Source organism: Enoplosus armatus, chromosome 6 (genome assembly GCF_043641665.1).
Source record: "Enoplosus armatus isolate fEnoArm2 chromosome 6, fEnoArm2.hap1, whole genome shotgun sequence".
In the NCBI taxonomy this organism is placed as follows: domain Eukaryota; kingdom Metazoa; phylum Chordata; class Actinopteri; order Centrarchiformes; family Enoplosidae; genus Enoplosus; species Enoplosus armatus.
Window position 1 is genome coordinate 18,442,278 of NC_092185.1, and position 24,898 is coordinate 18,467,175.

At 40.0% G+C, this 24,898-nt stretch overlaps 1 protein-coding gene across 1 annotated transcript in view; it reads right to left on the reverse strand.

The window, feature by feature from the left end:
* Positions 1–24,898, reverse strand: part of LOC139286311 (receptor-type tyrosine-protein phosphatase eta-like) — a 41,510-nt gene continuing 16,612 nt past the window's right edge. Inside the window, exons 5-32 of the mRNA XM_070907055.1 lie at positions 21,994–22,254; positions 19,602–19,778; positions 17,709–17,792; positions 16,002–16,262; positions 14,165–14,425; positions 12,043–12,315; positions 11,217–11,480; positions 9,682–9,936; positions 8,677–8,937; positions 8,244–8,510; positions 7,888–8,151; positions 6,898–7,167; positions 6,523–6,789; positions 5,819–6,097; positions 5,349–5,498; positions 4,927–5,128; positions 4,268–4,383; positions 4,090–4,177; positions 3,849–3,893; positions 3,738–3,746; positions 3,523–3,610; positions 2,902–2,992; positions 2,557–2,633; positions 2,198–2,332; positions 1,313–1,429; positions 743–903; positions 471–606; positions 1–370 (exon numbers count right to left, since the gene is read on the reverse strand). Coding sequence (XP_070763156.1) covers positions 212–370; positions 471–606; positions 743–903; positions 1,313–1,429; positions 2,198–2,332; positions 2,557–2,633; positions 2,902–2,992; positions 3,523–3,610; positions 3,738–3,746; positions 3,849–3,893; positions 4,090–4,177; positions 4,268–4,383; positions 4,927–5,128; positions 5,349–5,498; positions 5,819–6,097; positions 6,523–6,789; positions 6,898–7,167; positions 7,888–8,151; positions 8,244–8,510; positions 8,677–8,937; positions 9,682–9,936; positions 11,217–11,480; positions 12,043–12,315; positions 14,165–14,425; positions 16,002–16,262; positions 17,709–17,792; positions 19,602–19,778; positions 21,994–22,254 — 5,018 coding nt within the window. The 3' untranslated portion in view covers positions 1–211. The remainder of the gene's footprint in view (positions 371–470; positions 607–742; positions 904–1,312; positions 1,430–2,197; positions 2,333–2,556; positions 2,634–2,901; positions 2,993–3,522; positions 3,611–3,737; positions 3,747–3,848; positions 3,894–4,089; positions 4,178–4,267; positions 4,384–4,926; positions 5,129–5,348; positions 5,499–5,818; positions 6,098–6,522; positions 6,790–6,897; positions 7,168–7,887; positions 8,152–8,243; positions 8,511–8,676; positions 8,938–9,681; positions 9,937–11,216; positions 11,481–12,042; positions 12,316–14,164; positions 14,426–16,001; positions 16,263–17,708; positions 17,793–19,601; positions 19,779–21,993; positions 22,255–24,898) is intronic.

Sequence of the window (24,898 nt, forward strand, 5' to 3'; positions counted from 1 at the left end):
TTTCCTCCGTTATCAAACGTTCAACATTTTTAACAAATAAATACCACAAAATAGAGGTTTGACTCCAGAAAGCTACAACAAAAGCGTGACAGGTATAAAAAATAAATACAGCACAATCTGTTAAAGGTATTCCCTTTACAAATGTCTGCTCAGTTCCTTGCTATGAGTAAAGGAAGAAGAAGAAGAAGAAGACCTGAGTGGTTTCTTGGGCCTATGCATTGTGGTACCCGTTTTTGGGAAAACCTTTTTTTGGTTCTACGTTCTCGTAAATAGATAGTGCAGCCGTGTTTTGGTAGATTAGATCCACGTTGGTTCCAGTTCTTGATCTGATGATGTCCAGGGAACACTGGTTTAAGAACACATACTGGTCCTGCAGAGACATCACATACAAACGTTCACTGAGCTGCAGCATACTCATCATTTCAAACAACATCTAAAGTGAAACCACAGAGTACGCGACTGTGTCCTACCTCTGTCTGCACCATAAGGGGCCGGTGCATGCGTAGATCATGGACGATGCCATACACGTCCACAATATTTTCCCTCTCAATCTGGAAGATCAAACGATCGATGGCAATGAAGGTACCTGTGCGTCCAACACCAGCACTGAGTGCAGACAACATAACCCCAGAGACAAGGGAAGGAGGAGAGACAGACAGGATACCATCATTTTTTTAATTTCTGAAATAGTTATATACAATTGAAGGCAAAAGTGTGTGTGTGCCTGTGTGTTCTGTCGGACCTGCAGTGGACCACAGTGGGAGAGTTTTTGGAGTATTGGTCAATGTGCTCTCTGACCAAATGTCTGAAGCTGATGAGGAGCTCGGTGGTCTCTGGGACCCCGTGATCTGGCCAGGCTGTGAAGTGGAAGTGACGCACTGAACGAGTCTCTGCTGTTTTCATCTGGAGGACAAACACGCACGCAAGTTCAAAATAGCTATGACTGAGAAATCATCGTGTGTGAACACTCAAAAATGCACAGAGTGTGTGATTAAATCACAGACACACATTGTGATGCCAAAAATAAATCAGATCACAGTTCCTTGGCTCAGAAGGTAACTGGAGCACACAACTGGATTGTATTGGTTGATTCATGTTTTAATGCAACAGGTCAAGTGCAAAGTGTTTGTTGTGCTGTATGATTACTGCACATTCTTTAGATTATTGACGTGTTGATATCGCTGTAGTATTGCAAACTAAAGGTGTTAAATAAGAACTGATGGGTGATGACTTTTACTGACACACAGTGTTGATTTTGACCCTCCTAAAAATATATATTTTTCCTTGGCATATGTAACATCTTGCCACTTACATTTTTAATGTCAAAGTCCCTGATGGTCCAGTCTTCAAGTGGTATTTCAGAGGTTGTTTTCACAGTGATGTTGTCATAGTGCTTGGTACCAGAATTCCAGTATTGCTCACATTTTACCTGGAAAAGAAACACAATTGTTAAGTTGTGCACATATTCAGAATTCATATTAAAAATATAGAAATTTACTGTAAAAATATTTACAGTCAAAGTAGTTTATACATTTTTCATTTCATGAGCTATTTTCAAACCAGCAAAGACGACACCTCCTCCTGGTGATCATCACATACTGTAGCGTGTAGCAGGAGGCTGATTAATAACTGAACCATACACTGTATTTACATAAGGATGGACCACTCAGTGAGGTCACGGCAGAGTTGGGTGCCTTTTTTTAAGTGGTTTATATGATATATAATCAGATATACTGTTTGTTTTCATTTTTATTTAAAAAGACCATACTTCTATAAACATTACAAAGGCAAATTCTGGTTGAGCAATGCTCTGCTTGTGCACTGACATGGCTATTAGACACTGTGTGGAATGTGGACATGTATTATACTTTTGATACAATCTTGTCTCTTATTATCTGGTCTAACTTTTTGGGGATCAGGTCATACATGTTCCAAACATGTTGTTCATGGAGGTTAACCACTTTACATTAATTAAGCAGTTAATGTAAAGCATTAACTAGCCACAGCATCCGATGTTGATGATAGTGCACAATTGTTTTAACATAGAGGATGCTTTCATGGAAAATGTTACATTTAGGACGCGATATTCAGTGTTTAGGCACAGTAGTATTGTGGCTAACACAAGGGAAGACATAGTGTTCCCATGTATTTAAAGATAGATTTTGTTGCTAGGCGTTGTGTTTGTGTCCGTACTCACTCGTCCCTGTTCGTTACAGCGTGTCAGCATGACCAGAGTCTGTACATTCTTCTCCCAGATCATCCTCCAGAACTCGTTGACTGTGGTGGGCAAAGGACCCTGCGCTGCAATAAACTCCTTCCTGGAGTAGTAACCCTGCCAAATAAAACAGAGCCACAGAACACAAACATCCATCCTGTTCAGTTTTCTAGGAGGTTCTTGAGTGTTTCAAACATCAATGTGTATGAAGGTGGAATAGTTTAAAAAGCGTGGTGGCATTAAGCAAAAGAATGAGCAGGTTATGTTGTCCAGTAGGATGTTTATTGATACTGAAGCAATGACTGAGGCAGAGAGCTGCTTCAGAGAGTGTCAGTACGCACCGGCATGTAGTTAGCATTGATGTAGTCATCATAAGGACTCCCATGGATAATAGAGAGTTTCACCCTAGATGAGTCATCTAGGAGGCGAGAAGAGAGGGTAAATGAAATGAAAAAATGTGTGTAAAATGGTGTGGACGCTCACTTTTCTGCAATATGAAAGAATTCAAATGAATTGAGTAACTGCAGTGTATTTCCCTATACTGTGTTATTGCATTTAAAAATGTATGATTGGATTAAAAATGGGATAATGGTAGTCGATACATTATGATAGGTGATGATATAGTTTAAAGAGTGAGGAGTGTTACTGTTGAAAGAGGCAGAGGTGGGTTTGTTAAGGTGACTCACAGGGAAGCACGTTGTTGTAGCGGTTCTTGGGCTTGTTCTCCACAACCAGAGCATTTGTTTTCGACTGACCTGTACCAACAACTTTCAGGTCCTTTAAAAGAAAGGAAAAAAGCTTGATTGATGATTGATTGATGATTGGACGGCTTGCTTTATGTCCAAAATCTGGTGCATGTACAAAAAAATGTCCTGTACCAGTCCTGGTTTATTTCTAAACATTACCCCGTTAAAGTGTCTGACATGTCTGAGGAAGATGAGCACAAATGAGATGAGATGAGCACAGTATGCTTGTTCTTGCCTTTTTGTTTTCTGCGGCATTTGAATCCTTGCAAGCTTCTGTATAAACTAACGCTGTTGCCTCAATTGAAATCCCATTTGTGTACATTTAGATTAGTTAGATATTAATTAAATTTTATGAAATGAATAGTTGTCACATTTACATATTGTCAAAATTATGAAATCAGGTGATCCAATCTATCTAGAATAAACTGCATAATATATTGGATATATTGCTGAATTTGGTCCCAATGATGATAAAATATATATATTTTTAGCAATAATTGCCTGCTATGAATAGGCTAATTTATATATCAGGAGCCCTTGAATATTAAGTTCATATTTCACCTCAAACTCTTCAGCAAAGCCACAGTTGGAGTCGGCTCTCTGCTTCCTGTAGTAAGCCTCGAAGTCCTCCACCCTCACAGGCACACTTCTGCTCAAATAGACACCAGAGGTCAGACAAGAGTAATGAGGTTTTCGGTACATTTCTGTCTGTTTCTGTCATAATGTGTAACATTTGATAGATTGGATCACGCTTTATGATGTAAAGGCTTACTTACACTTTAGCTCTGGAAAAAGAAAGAGGAAAAAGCAATGTTGACCCACAGTTATGAAAACAGTTGTTCAATTACTTATAACTTATAATAACATGGTAAAAATGAAAACCTTACCTCATGGAATGAATCTGGATGTCTGACGTTTCTTTTTTGGATAACCTACAGTACATCAATCAATCAATAAAGTTTATTTGTCACATGTAATCATATAAGGTCAATCACAGTGAAACATAATCCTGCCAGTTCCTCTAATTTGTGCATTAAAAAGAGTTTAAAAAGAATAAGACTAGTAATAAATAGTGAGTTTGGAGTCTAGTCCTAATAGTCGTTGTTATCAATGAGAATGGTGACAAACCTTTTCCAGTAGATGATGAAGCCGATGAGGATGATGAAGAGAACGCTAAAAATTCCCAATGTTGCTCCGATAGCGATGCCAATGACAGCTGAAATGTTGACAGAAAGACAAAGAAAGAGGCCAGTCAGCATTTCATCACCTCATGGAGCATAATGCACTTTGTTTTTGAATGTGGTACCTGGGTCCCTTTGGAGTTCAATAGCAGTATAGAAGGATGTTACTGAGACCAGTGACCTTTGAACATCCACAAGGTTGTTTTGCAGATTCAGACTGGTGAACAACACAATAGCATATCTGCAGGATTAAACAGATCAGTTAAGAGATTTTAGAGTGAGGAAATCGTTTCATTATTTGTTCATAATCTCGGTCGCTGAATATCTAGAAATAACTAGTTCTTTAATATTTGCTGTTTCATGTAACGATTTGTGGAAGTGTAAATACAGCATCATCCTAGGTTAATGTATCTGCTTGTAAAAACACAACTGGATTTTGTGCTACAAGTTAAATGACAAGGACAGACATCCTCCGTAACATAACCCGTTCGAATACAATTATTAAAATAAAATCATTATTTAACACACTGTGACTGAAAGTGTAAAAGCAATATTTACAGTAACACATTAGTCAACGACTGCTGATAAAAAACATACATTATTAGACCACATAGGAAGTAACAGTTGAAATTCCATGTACTAATGATTTTACATAATACAGCAATAACCCATAAAGAAGGTAATCTTTTTACATAAGTTATTCTGTCATTGACAAGTTACGACTGTACATTATCTGCTGCTGCACACGTATTTATACACTATATAGTATGGTTTGTGTTCTTACTGGTATTTTCCACTGGCGTCCAGAGCTCCATTAGTGTAGTCATTCCATATGGATTCATCTCCTACTTCTATGTTGAGAGAGTTCTCTCCACTGCGTGCCTGGAAGCTGTTCTCTGTGACTGTTGCCAGGTATACTGGAGTTTCCTCTGCCTTCCACTGATCATAAGTGTTCCCCAAATACTTTGTAAAATTAGATGTGCCACCTGGAGGGACAGGGATTACCGGTAACAGCAATTGGCTTTTGACCGGAAAGTTCTTGTCTAATTTATTCATTCATCGTATGAATCAAATAAAAAAACAGTGAGAAATACATACATACACTGATGTCATGCACAACAAATTGTCACTTCAGCATGAATGGATTACGGTAGCATGACATAATTGTAACACTTCCTGGTATTAAGGAGAGAAAAAGAAACCCACCAGGGAGGCTATTTGTCACCAGCACCCCAACATGTGTGATTGGCCCATTGATGTTGTCCAGCTGGGCCGAGTCAATCTGAAGGGAGAACATGTTGTATGACTTTTCACTCACCACCAACAGAGACTCATAGTCCTCTGGAATGGGTGGATCTGCGAGAAAATATGAAAGAGAAAAAATTTTGAGAGGTTTTGTACTCAAATATAGCAAAAATAACCAAAAAACCTGTTGTACTTGTACCAGCGATATTGTCAAGTACAGATCAATCAAGGAAACTAACCCCAGTTACAGTGTGTGAATTAATCTGAAATGACTGAACGTCTTTGAGCATTGATCTGCAAAAAGGTTCTCATTAGCAAAAAGCTTGCTGTATGTTTCTAAAACACTTGTTTTTAAATATGTTTGAACATATCGTCAGTGTTTACATTCTACAGCTATGTAATTATAATGTTCGCAAAGCATAATGTCCTACTTGTGATGCCTGTCTTGCAGTGAAGATGCACAGGAGTGCTGGAGTTTCCACAGCTCAGAGTCTCCACCGTCAGCTCGTAATAAGTATAGTGACGAAGGTTGGAGACAGTTTGATTACAACAGGTGCTTAATGATGACGACATGTTGATGTCCTCGTCAGCGTTTACTACAGTGACCTCGAAGCCAGAGTGTTGGCCACTGGGCTTGCTCCAGGACAGGAGGATTTCTGCATTTTCTTTGTTCGGACCTTTACATCGAGGGTTTTTCACGGGGCTTGCATCTGCAGCATCGAACAGAAATGAATGTCAGGAAAAACATCTGTCAATTATATAAAAGTATATTATTCAATTTCTTTTCAATGTCTTCAGGTGATCAAATCTTGAGAATACTGACCAAAATATCTTTGCTATGTCATTTACCGTGACTGACTTTCCATTACTTAAAAAATGGGTTAGGGTTAGCAACCAGCTGTCATCTCTGAGTTTAAATGATAAAAGGATTCACCCTATTCACATTGACAAAACAATTCAGTTACTAAATACTTATTAGATAACATCTTAAAACTGTGCAACGACATCCTAAAATCACTCCTAAAATAAGCTTGCTTGTCACATAAGGTGCGTGCACAGTTGAATGACAAAATTATTTGAAAATATCTGATTGCAGTAAGTCAATTTGAAATGAACCGATCTGTTATGACCATACTTGTGCAGAGGGAAATCCAACTTGGAGCACCCTGTGTTCCATCAGAGGCCTCTGTGGTGACACTTATGTTATAGCGACTGCCAGGATCCAGGTGATCGATGTCGTACTCAGTGTTCTCAGTTATGTTACGGTGACTAATGAGCCCATCTGAGCTTTGCCAGGTCAAATTGTAACGATAGCTTTCTTTGTATTCGCCAGGTTTGGCCCACATGACTATGAGGTTCTCCTCTTCTGTAGAAGCCGTAAGAGACTCCACACTGAACGGTCCTGATTGTTTGAAAGAGATTTGTTAGAGAAAAGTTACCAGACAGCAAAGGTGAAACAGGAAAGTGCTTGAGTAGGCACATTGCTTCGGTCCAGAAATAAAACTCTTACTTGTGGTGACCATGTGGATCTGAACCTTCTCACTCTCAAAACCCATGGCACCCACTGTTGCCACGGAGATGTTGTAGGAAGTCCCAGAAAGTAGGGAAGGAAAAGTATGACTGGCGTTGGTGGTAGTGACGTATTCGCTTCCCTGGTGTGATGTGATAATCAACTGGTAGTCGAACGATGCACCGGTCATCAGAGGAGCTTCCTTCCACATAATGTCAATGGAGCTGGTTGTCTTTATCAGGATGTCAATCAGCCCGGGAGGGTTAGGGTCTGGGGGGGGGGGGGGGGGGGGTGCAGAATGTGAAGTTCAACAAGCAGAGTAACATCATACTAAAAATTCTTCAATTGCACAACGATTTTACATTACTGCAACTCATCTTCCAAAGCATACTATAACGTTTTAGTTGTCTTCACTTCCACTTCACTATCGTGTAAATATCAACTTGCAGAAATTTAAAATTAGCTTGAGACAGGTAAACCATCACAGTAAGCATTTCTTTGCCTTTAATTTTTGGGAGAGGCTTTGTTATCATCGTGTGATAATGCAGGTGTGAGCAAACCCTGTTTTGAAAACTCACATTATCCTGTTTACTATATCCATGTCTTCCTGTTTGTCCATTCATTCACAGTTCAATGAAATGTCTGTCAGTAGCCATGTAGTGCTGTCCTCAACTAACAGAATATTACATTGTAGTCATAGTATTTCTTTTGCCAATCAATAACAGCTGACTTAACTGAAAAAGGTGTCAAAATGTTTTTTTTTGTTGCAACAATTATCATGTTATTGAGCATCATGTTCTTGAAAGCACCATCAAGTTTTGAGGATCAGCAGGGTTCACAACTGCAGCACCACATGCTGACCCACGTAAATCCGATTACAAAGAATAAAGGCACCCAATATTTCACTGTTGTGGATTCCCAATTACAGAAGGCAGGAACAAATTGAATAAAAACTATTGGATATCTGGAAGACAACTTTCTCATACTTACAAGTTGCATTAGTAATGAATCCAGATGGCGCACTGAAGGGCCCACTACATGTGGTTACCCTGACAGAGTAAAGCCTTCCAGCGGACAGGCTCTCAAACAGCCAGGAGGTGTTGGTAGAGTCCAGCTCTCGCTCCTCTAAAGCTGTGGAAGTGCTGTTTAGATAAACCTTATACTTCTCCACTTTCCCAGGAGGTTTGGTCCATGACACCAGGATTGAACTATTGGAGCCCTGGCTGGAGATGCTGGGTTGCACTGTCTCAGGTTCTGTTAATGTGTGGAGGAGGAAGGAATTAAAGCTGACCAACCACACTGACAATTTGAAATAAAGAAACACAAACGGCAGGTAAGAGTCTTACTAGTGTACTGAGAGGTGCAGTTTGCTTCCCCTTCAATGCCATCAGCTGCACTGACAAAAACACAGAAGGTGCAGTTGGTCCCAGGGGGGAGCTCTGAGATCAGTATACCTGCCCCCCCCCCTGCGAGGGTTTTGTTTTGGGAGTCACAGCCTGTAGTCTCAACCCTATATGTATATTCATCCTTGTACTCCAGCGGTTTCATCCATCCCAGATGTATAGCAGTTGTGTTCAAGGTTTCAGTCTCCAATTGCGTAATACTATATGGCCCTACAAACAGAGCAGAAAGTTTCTTATGAATCAACATAAAGAACACAATCTTCTTTCATATTCTGTCAGTCTATTAAATAAGCTGCACTTGTTTTGCTCATTTAGTTTGAGGTTAATTTTTTCTACTTCCAGATACATAGGCACAGTATCTTGGATATATACATACGTGTAAAGTAGGACACTGTCACAGGAGCTGCCTGAGTGCCACCTGCTGTCTGTGTAGTGACTGTGAAGCTGTAGTTGCTCCCAGAGAGAAGTCCAGTGATTGTGATTGTGGTGTTAGAGACTGTGTTAAATGGATAAAAAGACCCATTGGAGGCCTGCACCACATATGAGTAGTGAGGTTTGCTGTACGGCTGCTCCCACACCAAGGTCACTGCATTTGTGCTGATTCCTGCCTGTCTCAGCCTGGTTACATTATATGGTCCTGAGAAAAAGAGACAGATAAGATACAGTGGATATAAAGAAGAGGTATTCGCGTGTCAGATTTGGCTAAAATAGTATAAAAAGTGTTTGTGGTTTGCCACACAGGCATAAAGGGTTAACAGTTTTTACAAATAAGCATTTGGAGGTCAATATGCTGTAGTAATAATGTGCTCAATATGTCACTTAGTGCTTCTGAATGGCCTTGATATGATAAAACCCACCCACCTTGCTCACAAAGCAGTTAAACAATATCTCTATAAATGTCAGAATTGTTTTTTTTTGTGCATCAAGGTTATTGTCATAAATAGAACTAAGATTAAAGTAGTTCATAGTCAAAAGTAAAATTAAACTCTAGTACCTTGTTGAACCTTTTCAACATTTAATATTTTTACTTGACTAATTGAGAAATTGTATGTAAATATACAATGTTTTACAAAGCCTTTACAAAGCAAATACTATTGCTAGCGAACATGTACAAAATATCTCTTTGGAAACTGTCACTATAAAAATATGATGATAACCAACACCAGCAAAAATATACAAGTAAACAAATAATAAAACTCACATATCACATTTGCGGATAGATGAATAAATAAACTATACACCCACACTAAAAACTGAGTGAACTGAAGACTGAAATAAAAAGAAGAAAAATAAGTATAAGTATAAAGAAATCCTAAAGTATAGCTACTAACATCCATAGTAATAACCCTGGTGTGTTCGGGTGTGTGTTATTCACACTTACTGGTGTATTTATCTGCTGTCACTTGTGTGCTCTCATAGTCCCACAGGCCAACAGTAACAACAGAGATTCTGTAGGGGCTTCCAGACTCGAGATTGTCCAGCAGAATCCAGTTGCTGTCAGTCAGAAATGTGCCTTTAACGCTGGACACACTGAAGTTGTACTGATTAGGGTCCATGTCCTCTGGAATGGGCCAGGTAAAGTTGATGGACTCCACAGTCTGAGACTCCACCGTGATGGGACCAGGAGGGTTGGGAACTGAACAGGAGAAGGAGTACTCTTTCGTTAGTGCTCAAACACTACAAATATTTTCAAAATACATACAGTACATATATGTTGTACATGTAGTATGCTCAGGTTTATAGGTCATGATGTTGATGTAACTCACAAGTTGCGTTGCAAACATTTGAACTGATACTCTCTAAAGGTCCACTTTTGGTGATCACCACCACACAGTAAAGCACTCCTGGTTTCAGGCCCCGAAACAGTGTGTGTACAGTAGTGCTGCTCAGATCCGAGTCGCTTCCCTCCAACACCTTGTCTCTGTACAGCAGGACAGTGTAGGAGGCCACCTGCCCCCCAGCTGCGGTCCAGTTCACTGACATGGTAGTTGTGCTTCCTACGGCTATGATGTCAGAAACTGCTTTAGGCTCTGTAAAAAACAAAAGATGTAATATACATTAAAACACTTAGTTTCAGCCTGAGCTAATGAACACACATCAAATTAACTTCAAAAAATATACAGGGTTGAGTCGTAACAGAATAATTGTAAAAGTGTATTCTGACTAAAATTACATTTCTTACTTCTTACTTACTTACTTTTGGGAGTTCATGCGACATCACAGAGAAATCCTGAAATACACTTTCTACATCCTTAAGGATATTCTGTTTTGCAGTCTTTTAAAACACTTTTGTTTGACTAACTTTGGACCAATTATTGCCCATTCAGTTAATATATGGTTGCCAGAATAGGTCAATGGGACATAAAGTGGCTTTAGACTCACCCATATTTAGAAGCAATAATCTCTCCAAACTTGTTATATATTAACATAAATAACTTTGCCTAGCAGTATCTTTTTTTTTTATGTCTACAGCTTTGTACAACAATGAAAAATAACCATGGTGTCCCCTGGAATCAACCCTTGTCTCGTCACCCCTTATTACATTTAATGTATGTTTTGTCTCTTGATTCTATAAAAAAATGACAAGACAAATTAAATAAACCTGTAGGTACCTTAGCTGTATGGAATGTGGATTCATAAAATTATGATTTGTATGTAAATTGCAGAGAGTATGGAATAATGTGGCCCTGGCATCCCGCAATTATAATAGTCAATTACTGCCAACTAACAATTACTCAAAATCCCTTATGCACTTTATGTGCTCAAAAATCTCCCCTTTAAAGTAATCATCCGTACATGACTGAGTTTTGGTCCTTAGGATAGTGCTGATGATTGCAGTTAGGTAAATTCATCTTTTTAGTCATCGACAATGTATTATATATAAAAAAACACATTCAAGAAGCTTTGAAGACCTACTTGTGTAACTTGATTTGCTTTTCACTGCGGAAGTGACTCCTTCTACGACTGTAGATACATCAAAAGAGTATAATTTCCCAGGGAACAGGTGGACGAAGGTATAGGTCTCAGTTTCTGTTGAATCATTCTGGACCACCATGGAGTCCAGGAGTGCTTTCACCAGGTAGGAGTAGGAAGGCTTATGATCACTCTGTCTGAGCCACGTCAGCCGGATGGCCGTTGTGTTCACATCATCCACTGTGAGGTTGGTCACTGCTTTGGGCACTGCAGCAAATACAGCAGAGGGTTATGTCAGACCAAAGAACACATTAGAAAAAGGTAATTTACATTTTTGCGATATCTTTAATTGTTTTGAGTGTACAGGATATTTAAAAGTTCTGATAGTACAGAATCCATTAATGCTTCAGCAGTTTGACAGTGTTTGAATATAAGGCCTTACTTGTGTAACTGAAGGTCTGTTCCACCGTGGATTCACTTCCGTTTGCTACTATCGTCGTGACATTGATATTGTATCTAGTTCCCGGCTCCAGGTTTGGTACATCAGTGCTGTTATTGATGACTGTTGTGTCAATCAGTGCTCCCATAGCATTGTAGGTTTGAACCAAGTACTTGTAATACACCTGGACTCCTTGCGGGTAGGACCAAGTCACTTCTACTGAGGTGTTTGATTTAGGGCTGGCTGCAAGGTTCAACACAGGGTTGGGCACTGGAAAAATGACAAACAAGGGAAATGTTAAGAAAAAAGTAATTAAATAATCAATTAATTTAATCAATCCAGGCAACAGAGACACTTCAACATCCTTTGGTTTCTCCCTGTTGTACTTACGGGTGAAAGCAGAATTATGGACAACCGTGCTGCTTAAACCTTGGGGTCCAACTGTTTTTACAGTTATATTGTAGGAAGTTCCAGAGGAAAGCAGGGACAGCTCTGTGTTATTGACTGTGACATTTGTATCTTGTACTTCGCCACCCACAGGCTGGTAGGTGATATGGTAGCTGATGTGTGGAGCACCCTCCATCAAAGCAGGCGTCGCCCACTTCAGACGGAGTGAAGAGTTTGTCCTCTGACTGATGATGATGGAACCAGGAGGTGTGGGAACTAAGAGGTGTGAATAAAAGGTACAGGCACACACACACTTATTACTTCACATTTTTCTATAATTGCTGTCAAACAAAACAACAAATATACATCACACATTGTAGCATTTGTTAGCATGGTGCTTCCACAGCATATCACATTCAGATTAAATCAAAAAGCTACTAGTTATTACTTGAGGAGCACTAGTACTGATGTACAAGAAAGGATAGCACATCAGGTATTTGAGAAACTATTAGCTGTTGACTGTCACACAATCAGATTTTGTCAATATGTTAGCTAAATGTTTTCATGTTTCTGTCATTATTCATGTCTGATTGGTTTTAATGATTTAAACCCATTTAAATAAACTACATTTACGTGCAAAACATTATTAGAAGTATATCTCTTATACGGATCGTGAAAACAGTAACAGTGTAGGGTGTTGAACTTACAAGTGGCAAATGAAGACTGGTTAGAAGTGGCATTGAATTTTCCAGCAACAGCGGTCACTGTGATAACAAAGACTCTCCCGGGATTTAAACCAGTAAAGTGGGCTGCTGTTGTAAAACTGTATAAAGAAATCAATTCCTCATTTGAGAGTTTCACCACATAGTGATCAACCCTCCCTTTAGGCAAAGTCCAGCTGATGCTCAGGTTATCAGTTCCTTGTGCTGTAATCGTAATGTTCCCAGGCGTTTCAGGCCCTATACAATAAAGAAGTAAAAGGTGGATTGGTTCTCTTGTCATTGCATCGTGAACAAAACTAAATCTCCATTAATGATGTTACACATTTTGAAATGGCATAATAGAAATATAGTATATATTTGCTTTAAATGCCTATTTAATCTGTTAAAAACATAAATATTGCAACAATATTAGTAATCCATACGCCATACTTCCAATCCATATATTCCTATATTTCTAAAAAATAAACTCTTTAAAATGGCGCCAACACACAGACATAGACATACGATTAACATTGACATTGTATCAACTCTAATTATTGAAAATGCAGCTGTACAACATAATCTTGCTGTGGTTCACTCTATTTGTCAAGACACGGACAGTATTTTTTTAAATTATTTTCATTATTGATTAATCTGCAGATTTTTCTTTTGGTTAATAAAATGTCAGAAAATAGTGAAAAATGTCCGGAAGATATTTAGGGTGCAGTCACATAAGAAAAAAGAAAAGCACCAAATCCTCACAGTGGAGGAGCTGGATTCAGAGAATGTTGCAAAATGACTTAAACAATTAATCGATTTTCAAAAAAGTTGCCAGTGAAGTTTCTGTTGATCAAATAGTCAATTAATCAACTAATTGTTGCAGCTCTACATGTAATTGTTTGTTGATACGGTTTTTAGCTGCCTTTTATGAACACTATCTCCCACAAAGTCAGTGCAATTACGAGTTAAACGTCACGGCAACACTTCACTTTAAGTCCTCCTATTTGATATTTATAGGTATTATGAAAACAATTAATAACTGGTTCATGACACACTATGATGTGGTTGTAAGCAAATGTAAGTGTTTATTAATGTATTTGTTAACAACTATAAGTTTTTATGTGGGCACCAATAAATGGATGCTATAGTGTATACACAGATAATGAATGACAATATAGTAAAACACGGATGTGATAATATGAAATATGTCTTAATAGGATGTTGTAATTGTTGACAAATACTGTACATCAATAATCATGTAAAAATGTCTTTATTTCAGCTTACAACTACTTTATAGTGTGTTATAAACACATTATCATATTTGCTTTTTAAATAACATTTCAGCTTCTATTTTGCATTTTGTTTGCAGAATCTTGTAGCTTTTGCTTATTGTCATGAAAAAAAGATTTTCTATATGGACCTACTTGTGAAGGTAGTTGTTAGGGCTCTTTCTCCTTCGTTTGAGGAATTTATAGCAAAAGCTGCCACTGTAATGTTGTACTGGAAACCAGGGAATAAATCTTTGATGGTAAAGGAGGTTTTGTTGGTAGTGTAACTGAAGGTGCCTTCTCCTTGAGTCCACTGAACTGTGTACGAGGTAACATTGCCCTCTGGTTTAGTCCAGTCCAGAGACACAGATGACGTTGTGACTTTAATGACATTGAGGTTCCTGACCACAGCAGGTACTGCAAATGCAAGAAAAAGAGTGAAGAGTGAAATAAAATCAACATATTGTTTACAGCTTCCCAGCATTTTATAGCACCATGTGTAAAAGGGAAACTTTGATTCAAATTGTGCATTTTTAATTCAGAGATGTTAAATACAGGAAGTGTGGCTTACCTGTGACTGAAGTGAATGTGTAAGATTCCCCTGTCTGATTATCTCCAGCAATGGCAGTGACTGTGATTGTGTAGGTAGTACCAGGGATCAGGTCTGATAGCACAATAGAGGTATCGTAGGTGTGCTTGTCCGTTGGTGCTTCACCATTATGCCACTCCACCCTGTACTTAAACACCTTACCAGGGGGGGGGGTCCAGGTCAGAGAGATTGAGGAGGTGTTTGCAACCACAATAGGTTCAGCAATTTTACTCGGTTCTAAAAGTGAGAGGACAGGAGAGGAGAGGAGTAAAATAGCAAGAAAAGAAAATAAGACAGCTAAAAGTTTAGAAAAATCGACAGATCAAACCATCCACGTGAGAAAAGCAAAGGATTAAATCACAAAACAGCACCATCATTCGAAACCAGGACTCTGATCCAGTACATATTTGTCTGTAGTAAGAGTTGAGGTGTTCTCCACCAGGTGTCCTCAGCAGACTACCTGACAGTATGAAGCACATTTAAATGCTTACTTACTTGTGTATTGGGTAACAGAGGTACTCTGTCCATCAGTACGGCCATCATCTGCCACTGCAGTAACAGTTATTTTATACTGGACACCAGCAGTCAGGTTATCAACAGTTTTAAATGTCTGAGACACATTTAAAGTCTTATTTATTTCACCGTCTGTCCACTGTACTCTATAGAAAGAGCTCTTTCCCTCTGGTTCAGTCCAGCTCAGAGACACAGAGGATGTTGTAAAATCAGTGACAGTGAGATTCCTGACAACGTCAGGCTCTGTGAGTGAAAGAAAAGTGAACGCAACAGAGAAAAGATGTTACTGAAACATAAGTTATACTACAATGATGAGGGATAACATCTTCAGAAAACCACCAAGTCTGAGGGTGGTGCAAGATGAAAAGTGAGTGGATCACCAAAGTTATTATGATTTATTCTGAAGGGGGCATGAATATGTTTAATGGCAACCCATCCAAAAGATTTGAGACATTTTACTCAACGCCATATGCCAACCTCATGGTGGCGCAAGACGGAAATTCAGCTGATCAATAATGTCATTAGGCTTTATCCTCTGGAGACCATGAATGTCGAACAAAATTGGATGGAAACCTATAAAGTAGCTGTGGAGATAATTCAGTCTCGACCAAAGTGGTAGACGAACCAACAGATCGACATTGCCAGAGCCATGCTGCTAGCATGGCTTAAGATGGCATATCCAACACTGTCTGTCAAACCAAAACAAATGCTCCTGAAATCTGCCCACCACTACAGAGACGAGCCATCGACAATGTCCAGATATACAACCCAGATCCAGCACATACAGCATAGGTCCGAGGTAAAAGTCGAAATCATAACAAACAATCTTCTCCACCAGGTGTTCTCAGCAGACTACCTGACAGCATGAAACACATTTAAATGCTTACTTACTTGTGTATTGGGAAACAGAGGTACTCTGTCCGTCAGTACGGCCATCATCTGCCACTGCAGTAACAGTTATTTCATACTGGACACCAGCAGTCAGGTTATCAATGGTCTTAAATGTCTGAGACACATTTACAGTCTTATTTATTTCTCCATCTGTCCACTGTACTCTATAGAAAGAGCTCTTTCCCTCTGGTTCAGTCCAGCTCAGAGACACAGAGGATGTTGTAAAATCAGTGACAGTGAGATTCCTGACAACGTCAGGTTCTGTGAGTGAAAGACAGGTAAACGCAACGGAGAAAAGATGTTAGTAAAACATAAGTTATACTGCAATGATCAGGAATAACATCTTCAGAAAACCACCAAGTCTGATGGTGGCATTAGATGAAAAGTGAGGGGATCACCAAAGTTATTATGATTTTTCCTGAAGGGGGCATGAATATGTTTAATGGCAACCCATCCAAAAGATTGGAGACATGTTGCTCAACACCATATGCCAACCTCATGGTGGCGCAAGAGGGAAATTCAGGTGATCAATAACGTCATTAGGCTTTATCCTCTGGAGACCATGAATGTCGAACAAAATTGGATGGAAACCTATAAAGTAGCTGTGGATAAATTTCAGTCTGGACCAAAGTGGTAGATGAACCAACAGATTTACATTGCCAGAGCCATGGGGCTAGCATGGCTTAAGATGGATATCCAACACTGTCTGTCAAACCAAAACAAATGCTCCTGAAATCTGCCCACCACTAAAGAGACGAGCCATCAACAATGTCCAGATATACAACCCAGATCCAGCACATACAGCATAGGTCTGAGGTAAAAGTCGAAATCATAACAAACAATCTTCTCCACCAGGTGTCCTCAGCAGACTACCTGACAGTATGAAACACATTTAAATGCTTACTTACTTGTGTATTGGGAAACGGGGGTACTCTGTCCGTCAGTACGGCCATCATCTGCCACTGCAGTAACAGTTATTTCATACTGGACACCAGCAGTCAGGTTATCAATGGTCTTAAATGTCTGAGACACATTTACAGTCTTATTTATTTCTCCATCTGTCCACTGTACTCTATAGAAAGAGCTCTTTCCCTCTGGTTCAGTCCAGCTCAGAGACACAGAGGATGTTGTAAAATCAGTGACAGTGAGATTCCTGACAACGTCAGGTTCTGTGAGTGAAAGACAGGTAAACGCAACGTAGATAAGATGTTAGTAAAACATAAGTTATACTGCAATGATCAGGAATAACATCTTCAGAAAACCACCAAGTCTGATGGTGGCATTAGATGAAAAGTGAGGGGATCACCAAAGTTATTATGATTTATCCTGAAGGGGGCATGAATATGTTTAATGGCAACCCATCCAAAAGATTGGAGACATTTTACTCAACACCATATGCCAACCTCATGGTGGCGCAAGAGGGAAATTCAGGTGATCAATAACGTCATTAGGCTTTATCCTCTGGAGACCATGAATGTCGAACAAAATTGGATGGAAACCTATTAAGTAGATGTGGATATATTTCAATCTGGACCAAAGTGGTAGATGAACTAACAGATTGACATTGCCAGAGCCATGCGGCTAGCATGGCTAAAGATGGCATATCCAACACTGTCTGTCAAAGCAATGGTCATAAATGTCTGAGACACATTTACATTGTTATTTATTTCTTTAGCAGACTCTCACTAGTTGACGGTGCTTACTCACTTGTGTACAAAGAAACAGCCACTTTCTGTCCCTCAGTATGGCCATCATCTGCCACTGCAGTGACAGTTATATTGTACTTGATCCCTGCAGTCAGGCCAGAAACGGTTTTAGATGTCGTATTTACAGTCTCAGTTTCATTTCCATCTGTCCACTGTACTCTATAGAAAGAGCTCTTTCCCTCTGGTTCAGTCCAGCTCAGAGACACAGAGGATGTTGTAAAATCAGTGACAGTGAGATTCCTGACTACTTCAGGCGCTGTGCATGAGACAGGTGAACGCAACAGAGAAAAGATGTTAGGAAAACACAAGTTATACTACAATGATCAGTAATAACATCGTCAGAAAACCACCAAGTCTGATGGTGGCACTAGATGAAAAGTGAGTGGATCACCAAAGTTATTATGATTTATCCTGAAGGGGGCATGAATATGTTTAATGGCAACCCATCTAAAAGATTTGAGACATTCAACTCAACACCATATGCCAACCTCATGGTGGCGCCAAAGGAAAAGTCAGTTGATCACCAATGTCATTAGGCTTCATTCTCTGGAGACCATGAATGTCGAACAAAATTGGATGGAAACCTATAAAGTAGCTGTGGAGATAATTCAGTCTCGACCAAAGTGGTAGACGAACCAACAGATCGACATTGCCAGAGCCATGCTGCTAGCATGGCTTAAGATGGCATATCCAACATTGTCTGTCAAACCAAAACAAATGCTCCTGAAATCTGCCCACCACTACAGAGACGAGCCATCGACAATGTCCAGATATACAACCCAGATCCAGCACATACAGCATAGGTCCGAGGTAAAAGTCGAAATCATAACAAACAATCTTCTCCACCAGGTGTTCTCAGCAGACTACCTGACAGCATGAAACACATTTAAATGCTTACTTACTTGTGTATTGGGAAACAGAGGTACTCTGTCCGTCAGTACGGCCATCATCTGCCACTGCAGTAACAGTTATTTCATACTGGACACCAGCAGTCAGGTTATCAATGGTCTTAAATGTCTGAGACACATTTACAGTCTTATTTATTTCTCCATCTGTCCACTGTACTCTATAGAAAGAGCTCTTTCCCTCTGGTTCAGTCCAGCTCAGAGACACAGAGGATGTTGTAAAATCAGTGACAGTGAGATTCCTGACAACGTCAGGTTCTGTGAGTGAAAGACAGGTAAACGCAACGGAGAAAAGATGTTAGTAAAACATAAGTTATACTGCAATGATCAGGAATAACATCTTCAGAAAACCACCAAGTCTGATGGTGGCATTAGATGAAAAGTGAGGGGATCACCAAAGTTATTATGATTTTTCCTGAAGGGGGCATGAATATGTTTAATGGCAACCCATCCAAAAGATTGGAGACATGTTGCTCAACACCATATGCCAACCTCATGGTGGCGCAAGAGGGAAATTCAGGTGATCAATAACGTCATTAGGCTTTATCCTCTGGAGACCATGAATGTCGAACAAAATTGGATGGAAACCTATAAAGTAGCTGTGGATAAATTTCAGTCTGGACCAAAGTGGTAGACGAACCAACAGATTTACATTGCCAGAGCCATGGGGCTAGCATGGCTTAAGATGGATATCCAACACTGTCTGTCAAACCAAAACAAATGCTCCTGAAATCTGCCCACCACTAAAGAGACGAGCCATCAACAATGTCCAGATATACAACCCAGATCCAGCACATACAGCATAGGTCCGAGGTAAAAGTCGAAATCATAACAAACAATCTTCTCCACCAGGTGTCCTCAGCAGACTACCTGACAGTATGAAACACATTTAAATGCTTACTTACTTGTGTATTGGGAAACGGGGGTACTCTGTCCGTCAGTACGGCCATCATCTGCCACTGCAGTAACAGTTATTTCATACTGGACACCAGCAGTCAGGTTATCAATGGTCTTAAATGTCTGAGACACATTTACAGTCTTATTTATTTCTCCATCTGTCCACTGTACTCTATAGAAAGAGCTCTTTCCCTCTGGTTCAGTCCAGCTCAGAGACACAGAGGATGTTGTAAAATCAGTGACAGTGAGATTCCTGACAACGTCAGGTTCTGTGAGTGAAAGACAGGTAAACGCAACGTAGATAAGATGTTAGTAAAACATAAGTTATACTGCAATGATCAGGAATAACATCTTCAGAAAACCACCAAGTCTGATGGTGGCATTAGATGAAAAGTGAGGGGATCACCAAAGTTATTATGATTTATCCTGAAGGGGGCATGAATATGTTTAATGGCAACCCATCCAAAAGATTTGAGACATTTTACTCAACACCATATGCCAACCTCATGGTGGCGCAAGAGGGAAATTCAGGTGATCAATAACGTCATTAGGCTTTATCCTCTGGAGACCATGAATGTCGAACAAAATTGGATGGAAACCTATTAAGTAGATGTGGATATATTTCAATCTGGACCAAAGTGGTAGATGAACTAACAGATTGACATTGCCAGAGCCATGCGGCTAGCATGGCTAAAGATGACATATCCAACACTGTCTGTCAAAGCAATGGTCATAAATGTCTGAGACACATTTACATTGTTATTTATTTCTTTAGCAGACTCTCACTAGTTGACGGTGCTTACTCACTTGTGTACAAAGAAACAGCCACTTTCTGTCCCTCAGTATGGCCATCATCTGCCACTGCAGTGACAGTTATATTGTACTTGATCCCTGCAGTCAGGCCAGAAACGGTTTTAGATGTCGTATTTACAGTCTCAGTTTCATTTCCATCTGTCCACTGTACTCTATAGAAAGAGCTCTTTCCCTCTGGTTCAGTCCAGCTCAGAGACACAGAGGATGTTGTAAAATCAGTGACAGTGAGATTCCTGACAACGTCAGGCTCTGTGAGTGAAAGAAAAGTGAACGCAACAGAGAAAAGATGTTAGTAAAACATAAGTTATACTACAATGATCAGGAATAACATCTTCAGAAAACCACCAACTCTGATGGTGGCGCAAGATGAAAAGTGAGGGAATCACCAAAGTTATTATGATTTATTCTGAAGGGGGCATGAATATGTTTAATGGCAACCCATCTAAAAGTTTTTGAGACATTTAACTCAACACCATATGCCAACCTCATGGTGGCGCCAGAGGAAAAGTCAGTTGATCACCAATGTCATTAGGCTTCATTCTCTGGAGACCATGAATGTCGAACAAAATTGGATGGCAACCTATTCAGTAGCTGTGGAGATAACTCAGTCTGGACCAAAGTGGTAGACGAACCAACAGATCGACATTGCCAGAGCCATGCTGCTAGCATGGCTTAAAATGGCATATCCAACACTGTCTGTCAAAGCAATGGTCATAAATGTCTGAGACACATTTACATTGTTATTTCTTTCTTTAGCAGACTCTTGCTAGTTGACGGTGCTTACTCACTTGTGTACAAAGAAACAGCCACTTTCTGTCCCTCAGTATGGCCATCATCTGCCACTGCAGTGACAGTTATATTGTACTTGATCCCAGCAGTCAGGCCAGAAACGGTTTTAGATGTCGTATTTACAGTCTCAGTTTCATTTCCATCTGTCCACTGTACTCTATAGAAAGAGCTCTTTCCCTCTGGTTCAGTCCAGCTCAGAGACACAGAGGATGTTGTAAAATCAGTGACAGTGAGATTCCTGACAATGTTAGGCTCTGTGAGTGAAAGACAGGTGAACGCGACGGAGAAAAGATGTTAGGAAAACACAAGTTATACTACAATGATCAGTAATAACATCTTCAGAAAACCACCAAGTCTGATGGTGGCACAAGATGAAAAGTGAGTGGATCACCAAAGTTATTATGATTTATCCAGAAGGGGGCATGAATATGTTTAATGGCAACCCATCTAAAAGATTTGAGACATTTTACTCAACACCATATGCCAACCTCATGGTGGCACAAGAGGGAAATTCAGCTGATCAATAACGTCATTGGGCTTTATCCTCTGGAGACCATGAATGTCGAACAAAATTGAATGGTAACCCATTCAGTAGCTACCAAAGTGGTAGACGAACCAACAGATCCACATTGCCAGAGCCATGCTGCTAGCATGGCTAAGAATGGCATATCCAACATTGTCTGTCAAACCAAAACAAATGCTCCTGAAATCTGCCCACCACTAAAGAGACGAGCCATCAACAATGTCCAGATATACAACCCAGATCCAGCACATACAGCATAGGTCTGAGGTAAAAGTCGAAATCATAACAAACAATCTTCTCCACCAGGTGTCCTCAGCAGACTACCTGACAGTATGAAACACATTTAAATGCTTACTTACTTGTGTATTGGGAAACGGGGGTACTCTGTCCGTCAGTACGGCCATCATCTGCCACTGCAGTAACAGTTATTTCATACTGGACACCAGCAGTCAGGTTATCAATGGTCTTAAATGTCTGAGACACATTTACAGTCTTATTTATTTCTCCATCTGTCCACTGTACTCTATAGAAAGAGCTCTTTCCCTCTGGTTCAGTCCAGCTCAGAGATACAGAGGATGTTGTAAAATCAGTGACAGTGAGATTCCTGACAACGTCAGGTTCTGTGAGTGAAAGACAGGTGAACGCAACGGAGAAAAGATGTTAGTAAAACATAAGTTATACTGCAATGATCAGGAATAACATCTTCAGAAAACCACCAAGTCTGATGGTGGCATTAGATGAAAAGTGAGGGGATCACCAAAGTTATTATGATTTATCCTGAAGGGGGCATGAATATGTTTAATGACAACCCATCCAAAAGATTGGAGACATGTTGCTCAACACCATATGCCAACCTCATGGTGGCGCAAGAGGGAAATTCAGGTGATCAATAACGTCATTAGGCTTTATCCTCTGGAGACCATGAATGTCGAACAAAATTGGATGGAAACCTATTCAGTAGCTGTGGATATATTTCAATCTGGACCAAAGTGGTAGATGAACCAACAGATTGACATTGCCAGAGCCATGCGGCTAGCATGGCTAAAGATGGCATATCCAACACTGTCTGTCAAAGCAACGGTCATAAATGTCTGAGACACATTTACATATTTATTTATTTCTTTAGCAGACTCTTACTAGTTGACGGTGCTTACTCACTTGTGTACAAAGAAACAGCCACTTTCTGTCCCTCAGTATGGCCATCATCTGCCACTGCAGTGACAGTTATATTGTACTTGATCCCAGCAGTCAGGCCAGAAACGGTTTTAGATGTCGTATTTACAGTCTCAGTTTCATTTCCATCTGTCCACTGTACTCTATAGAAAGAGCTCTTTCCCTCTGGTTCAGTCCAGCTCAGAGACACAGAGGATGTTGTAAAATCAGTGACAGTGAGATTCCTGACTACTTCAGGCGCTGTGCATGAGACAGGTGAACGCAACAGAGAAAAGATGTTAGGAAAACATAAGTTATACTACAATGATCAGTAATAACATCGTCAGAAAACCACCAAGTCTGATGGTGGCACTAGATGAAAAGTGAGTGGATCACCAAAGTTATTATGATTTATCCTGAAGGGGGCATGAATATGTTGAATGGCAACCCATCTAAAAGATTTGAGACATTCAACTCAACACCATATGCCAACCTCATGGTGGCGCCAGAGGAAAAGTCAGTTGATCACCAATGTCATGAGGCTTCATTCTCTGGAGACCATGAATGTCGAACAAAATTGGATGGCAACCCATTCAGTAGCTGTGGAGATAATTCAGTCTGGACCAAAGTGGTAGACGAACCAACAGATCGACATTGCCAGAGCCATGCTGCTAGCATGGCTAAGAATGGCATATCCAACATTGTCTGTCAAACCAAAACAAATGCTCCTGAAATCTGCCCACCACTAAAGAGACGAGCCATCAACAATGTCCAGATATACAACCCAGATCCAGCACATACAGCATAGGTCTGAGGTAAAAGTTGAAATCATAACAAACAATCTTCTCCACCAGGTGTCCTCAGCAGACTACCTGACAGCATGAAACACATTTAAATGCTTACTTACTTGTGTATTGGGAAACAGAGGTACTCTGTCCATCAGTACGGCCATCATCTGCCACTGCAGTAACAGTTATTTCATACTGGACACCAGCAGTCAGGTTATCAACAGTCTTAAATGTCTGAGACACATTTACAGTCTTATTTATTTCTCCATCTGTCCACTGTACTCTATAGAAAGAGCTCTTTCCCTCTGGTTCAGTCCAGCTCAGAGACACAGAGGATGTTGTAAAATCAGTGACAGTGAGATTCCTGACAATGTTAGGCTCTGTGAGTGAAAGACAGGTGAACGCGACGGAGAAAAGATGTTAGTAAAACATAAGTTATATTACAATGATCAGGAATAACATCTTCAGAAAACCACCAAGTCTGATGGTGGCGCAAGATGAAAAGTGAGGGGATAACCGAAGTTATTATGATTTATCCTGAAGGGGGCATGAATATGTTTAATGGCAACCCATCCAAAAGATTGGAGACATGTTGCTCAACACCATATGCCAACCTTATGGTGGCGCAAGAGGGAAATTCAGGTGATCAATAACGTCATTAGGCTTTATCCTCTGGAGACCATGAATGTCGAACAAAATTGGATGGAAACCTATTAAGTAGCTGTGGATATATTTCAATCTGGACCAAAGTGGTAGATGAACCAACAGATTGACATTGCCAGAGCCATGCGGCTAGCATGGCTAAAGATGGCATATCCAACACTGTCTGTCAAAGCAACGGTCATAAATGTCTGAGACACATTTACATTGTTATTTATTTCTTTAGCAGACTCTCACTAGTTGACGGTGCTTACTCACTTGTGTACAAAGAAACAGCCACTTTCTGTCCCTCAGTATGGCCATCATCTGCCACTGCAGTGACAGTTATATTGTATTTGATCCCAGCAGTCAGGCCAGAAACGGTTTTAGATGTCGTATTTACAGTCTCAGTTTCATTTCCATCTGTCCACTGTACTCTATAGAAAGAGCTCTTTCCCTCTGGTTCAGTCCAGCTCAGAGACACAGAGGATGTTGTAAAATCAGTGACAGTGAGATTCCTGACTACTTCAGGCGCTGTGCATGAGACAGGTGAACGCAACAGAGAAAAGATGTTAGGAAAACACAAGTTATACTACAATGATCAGGAATAACATCTTCATAAAACCACCAAATCTGATGGTGGCGCAAGATGAAAAGTGAGGGAATCACCAAAGTTATTATGATT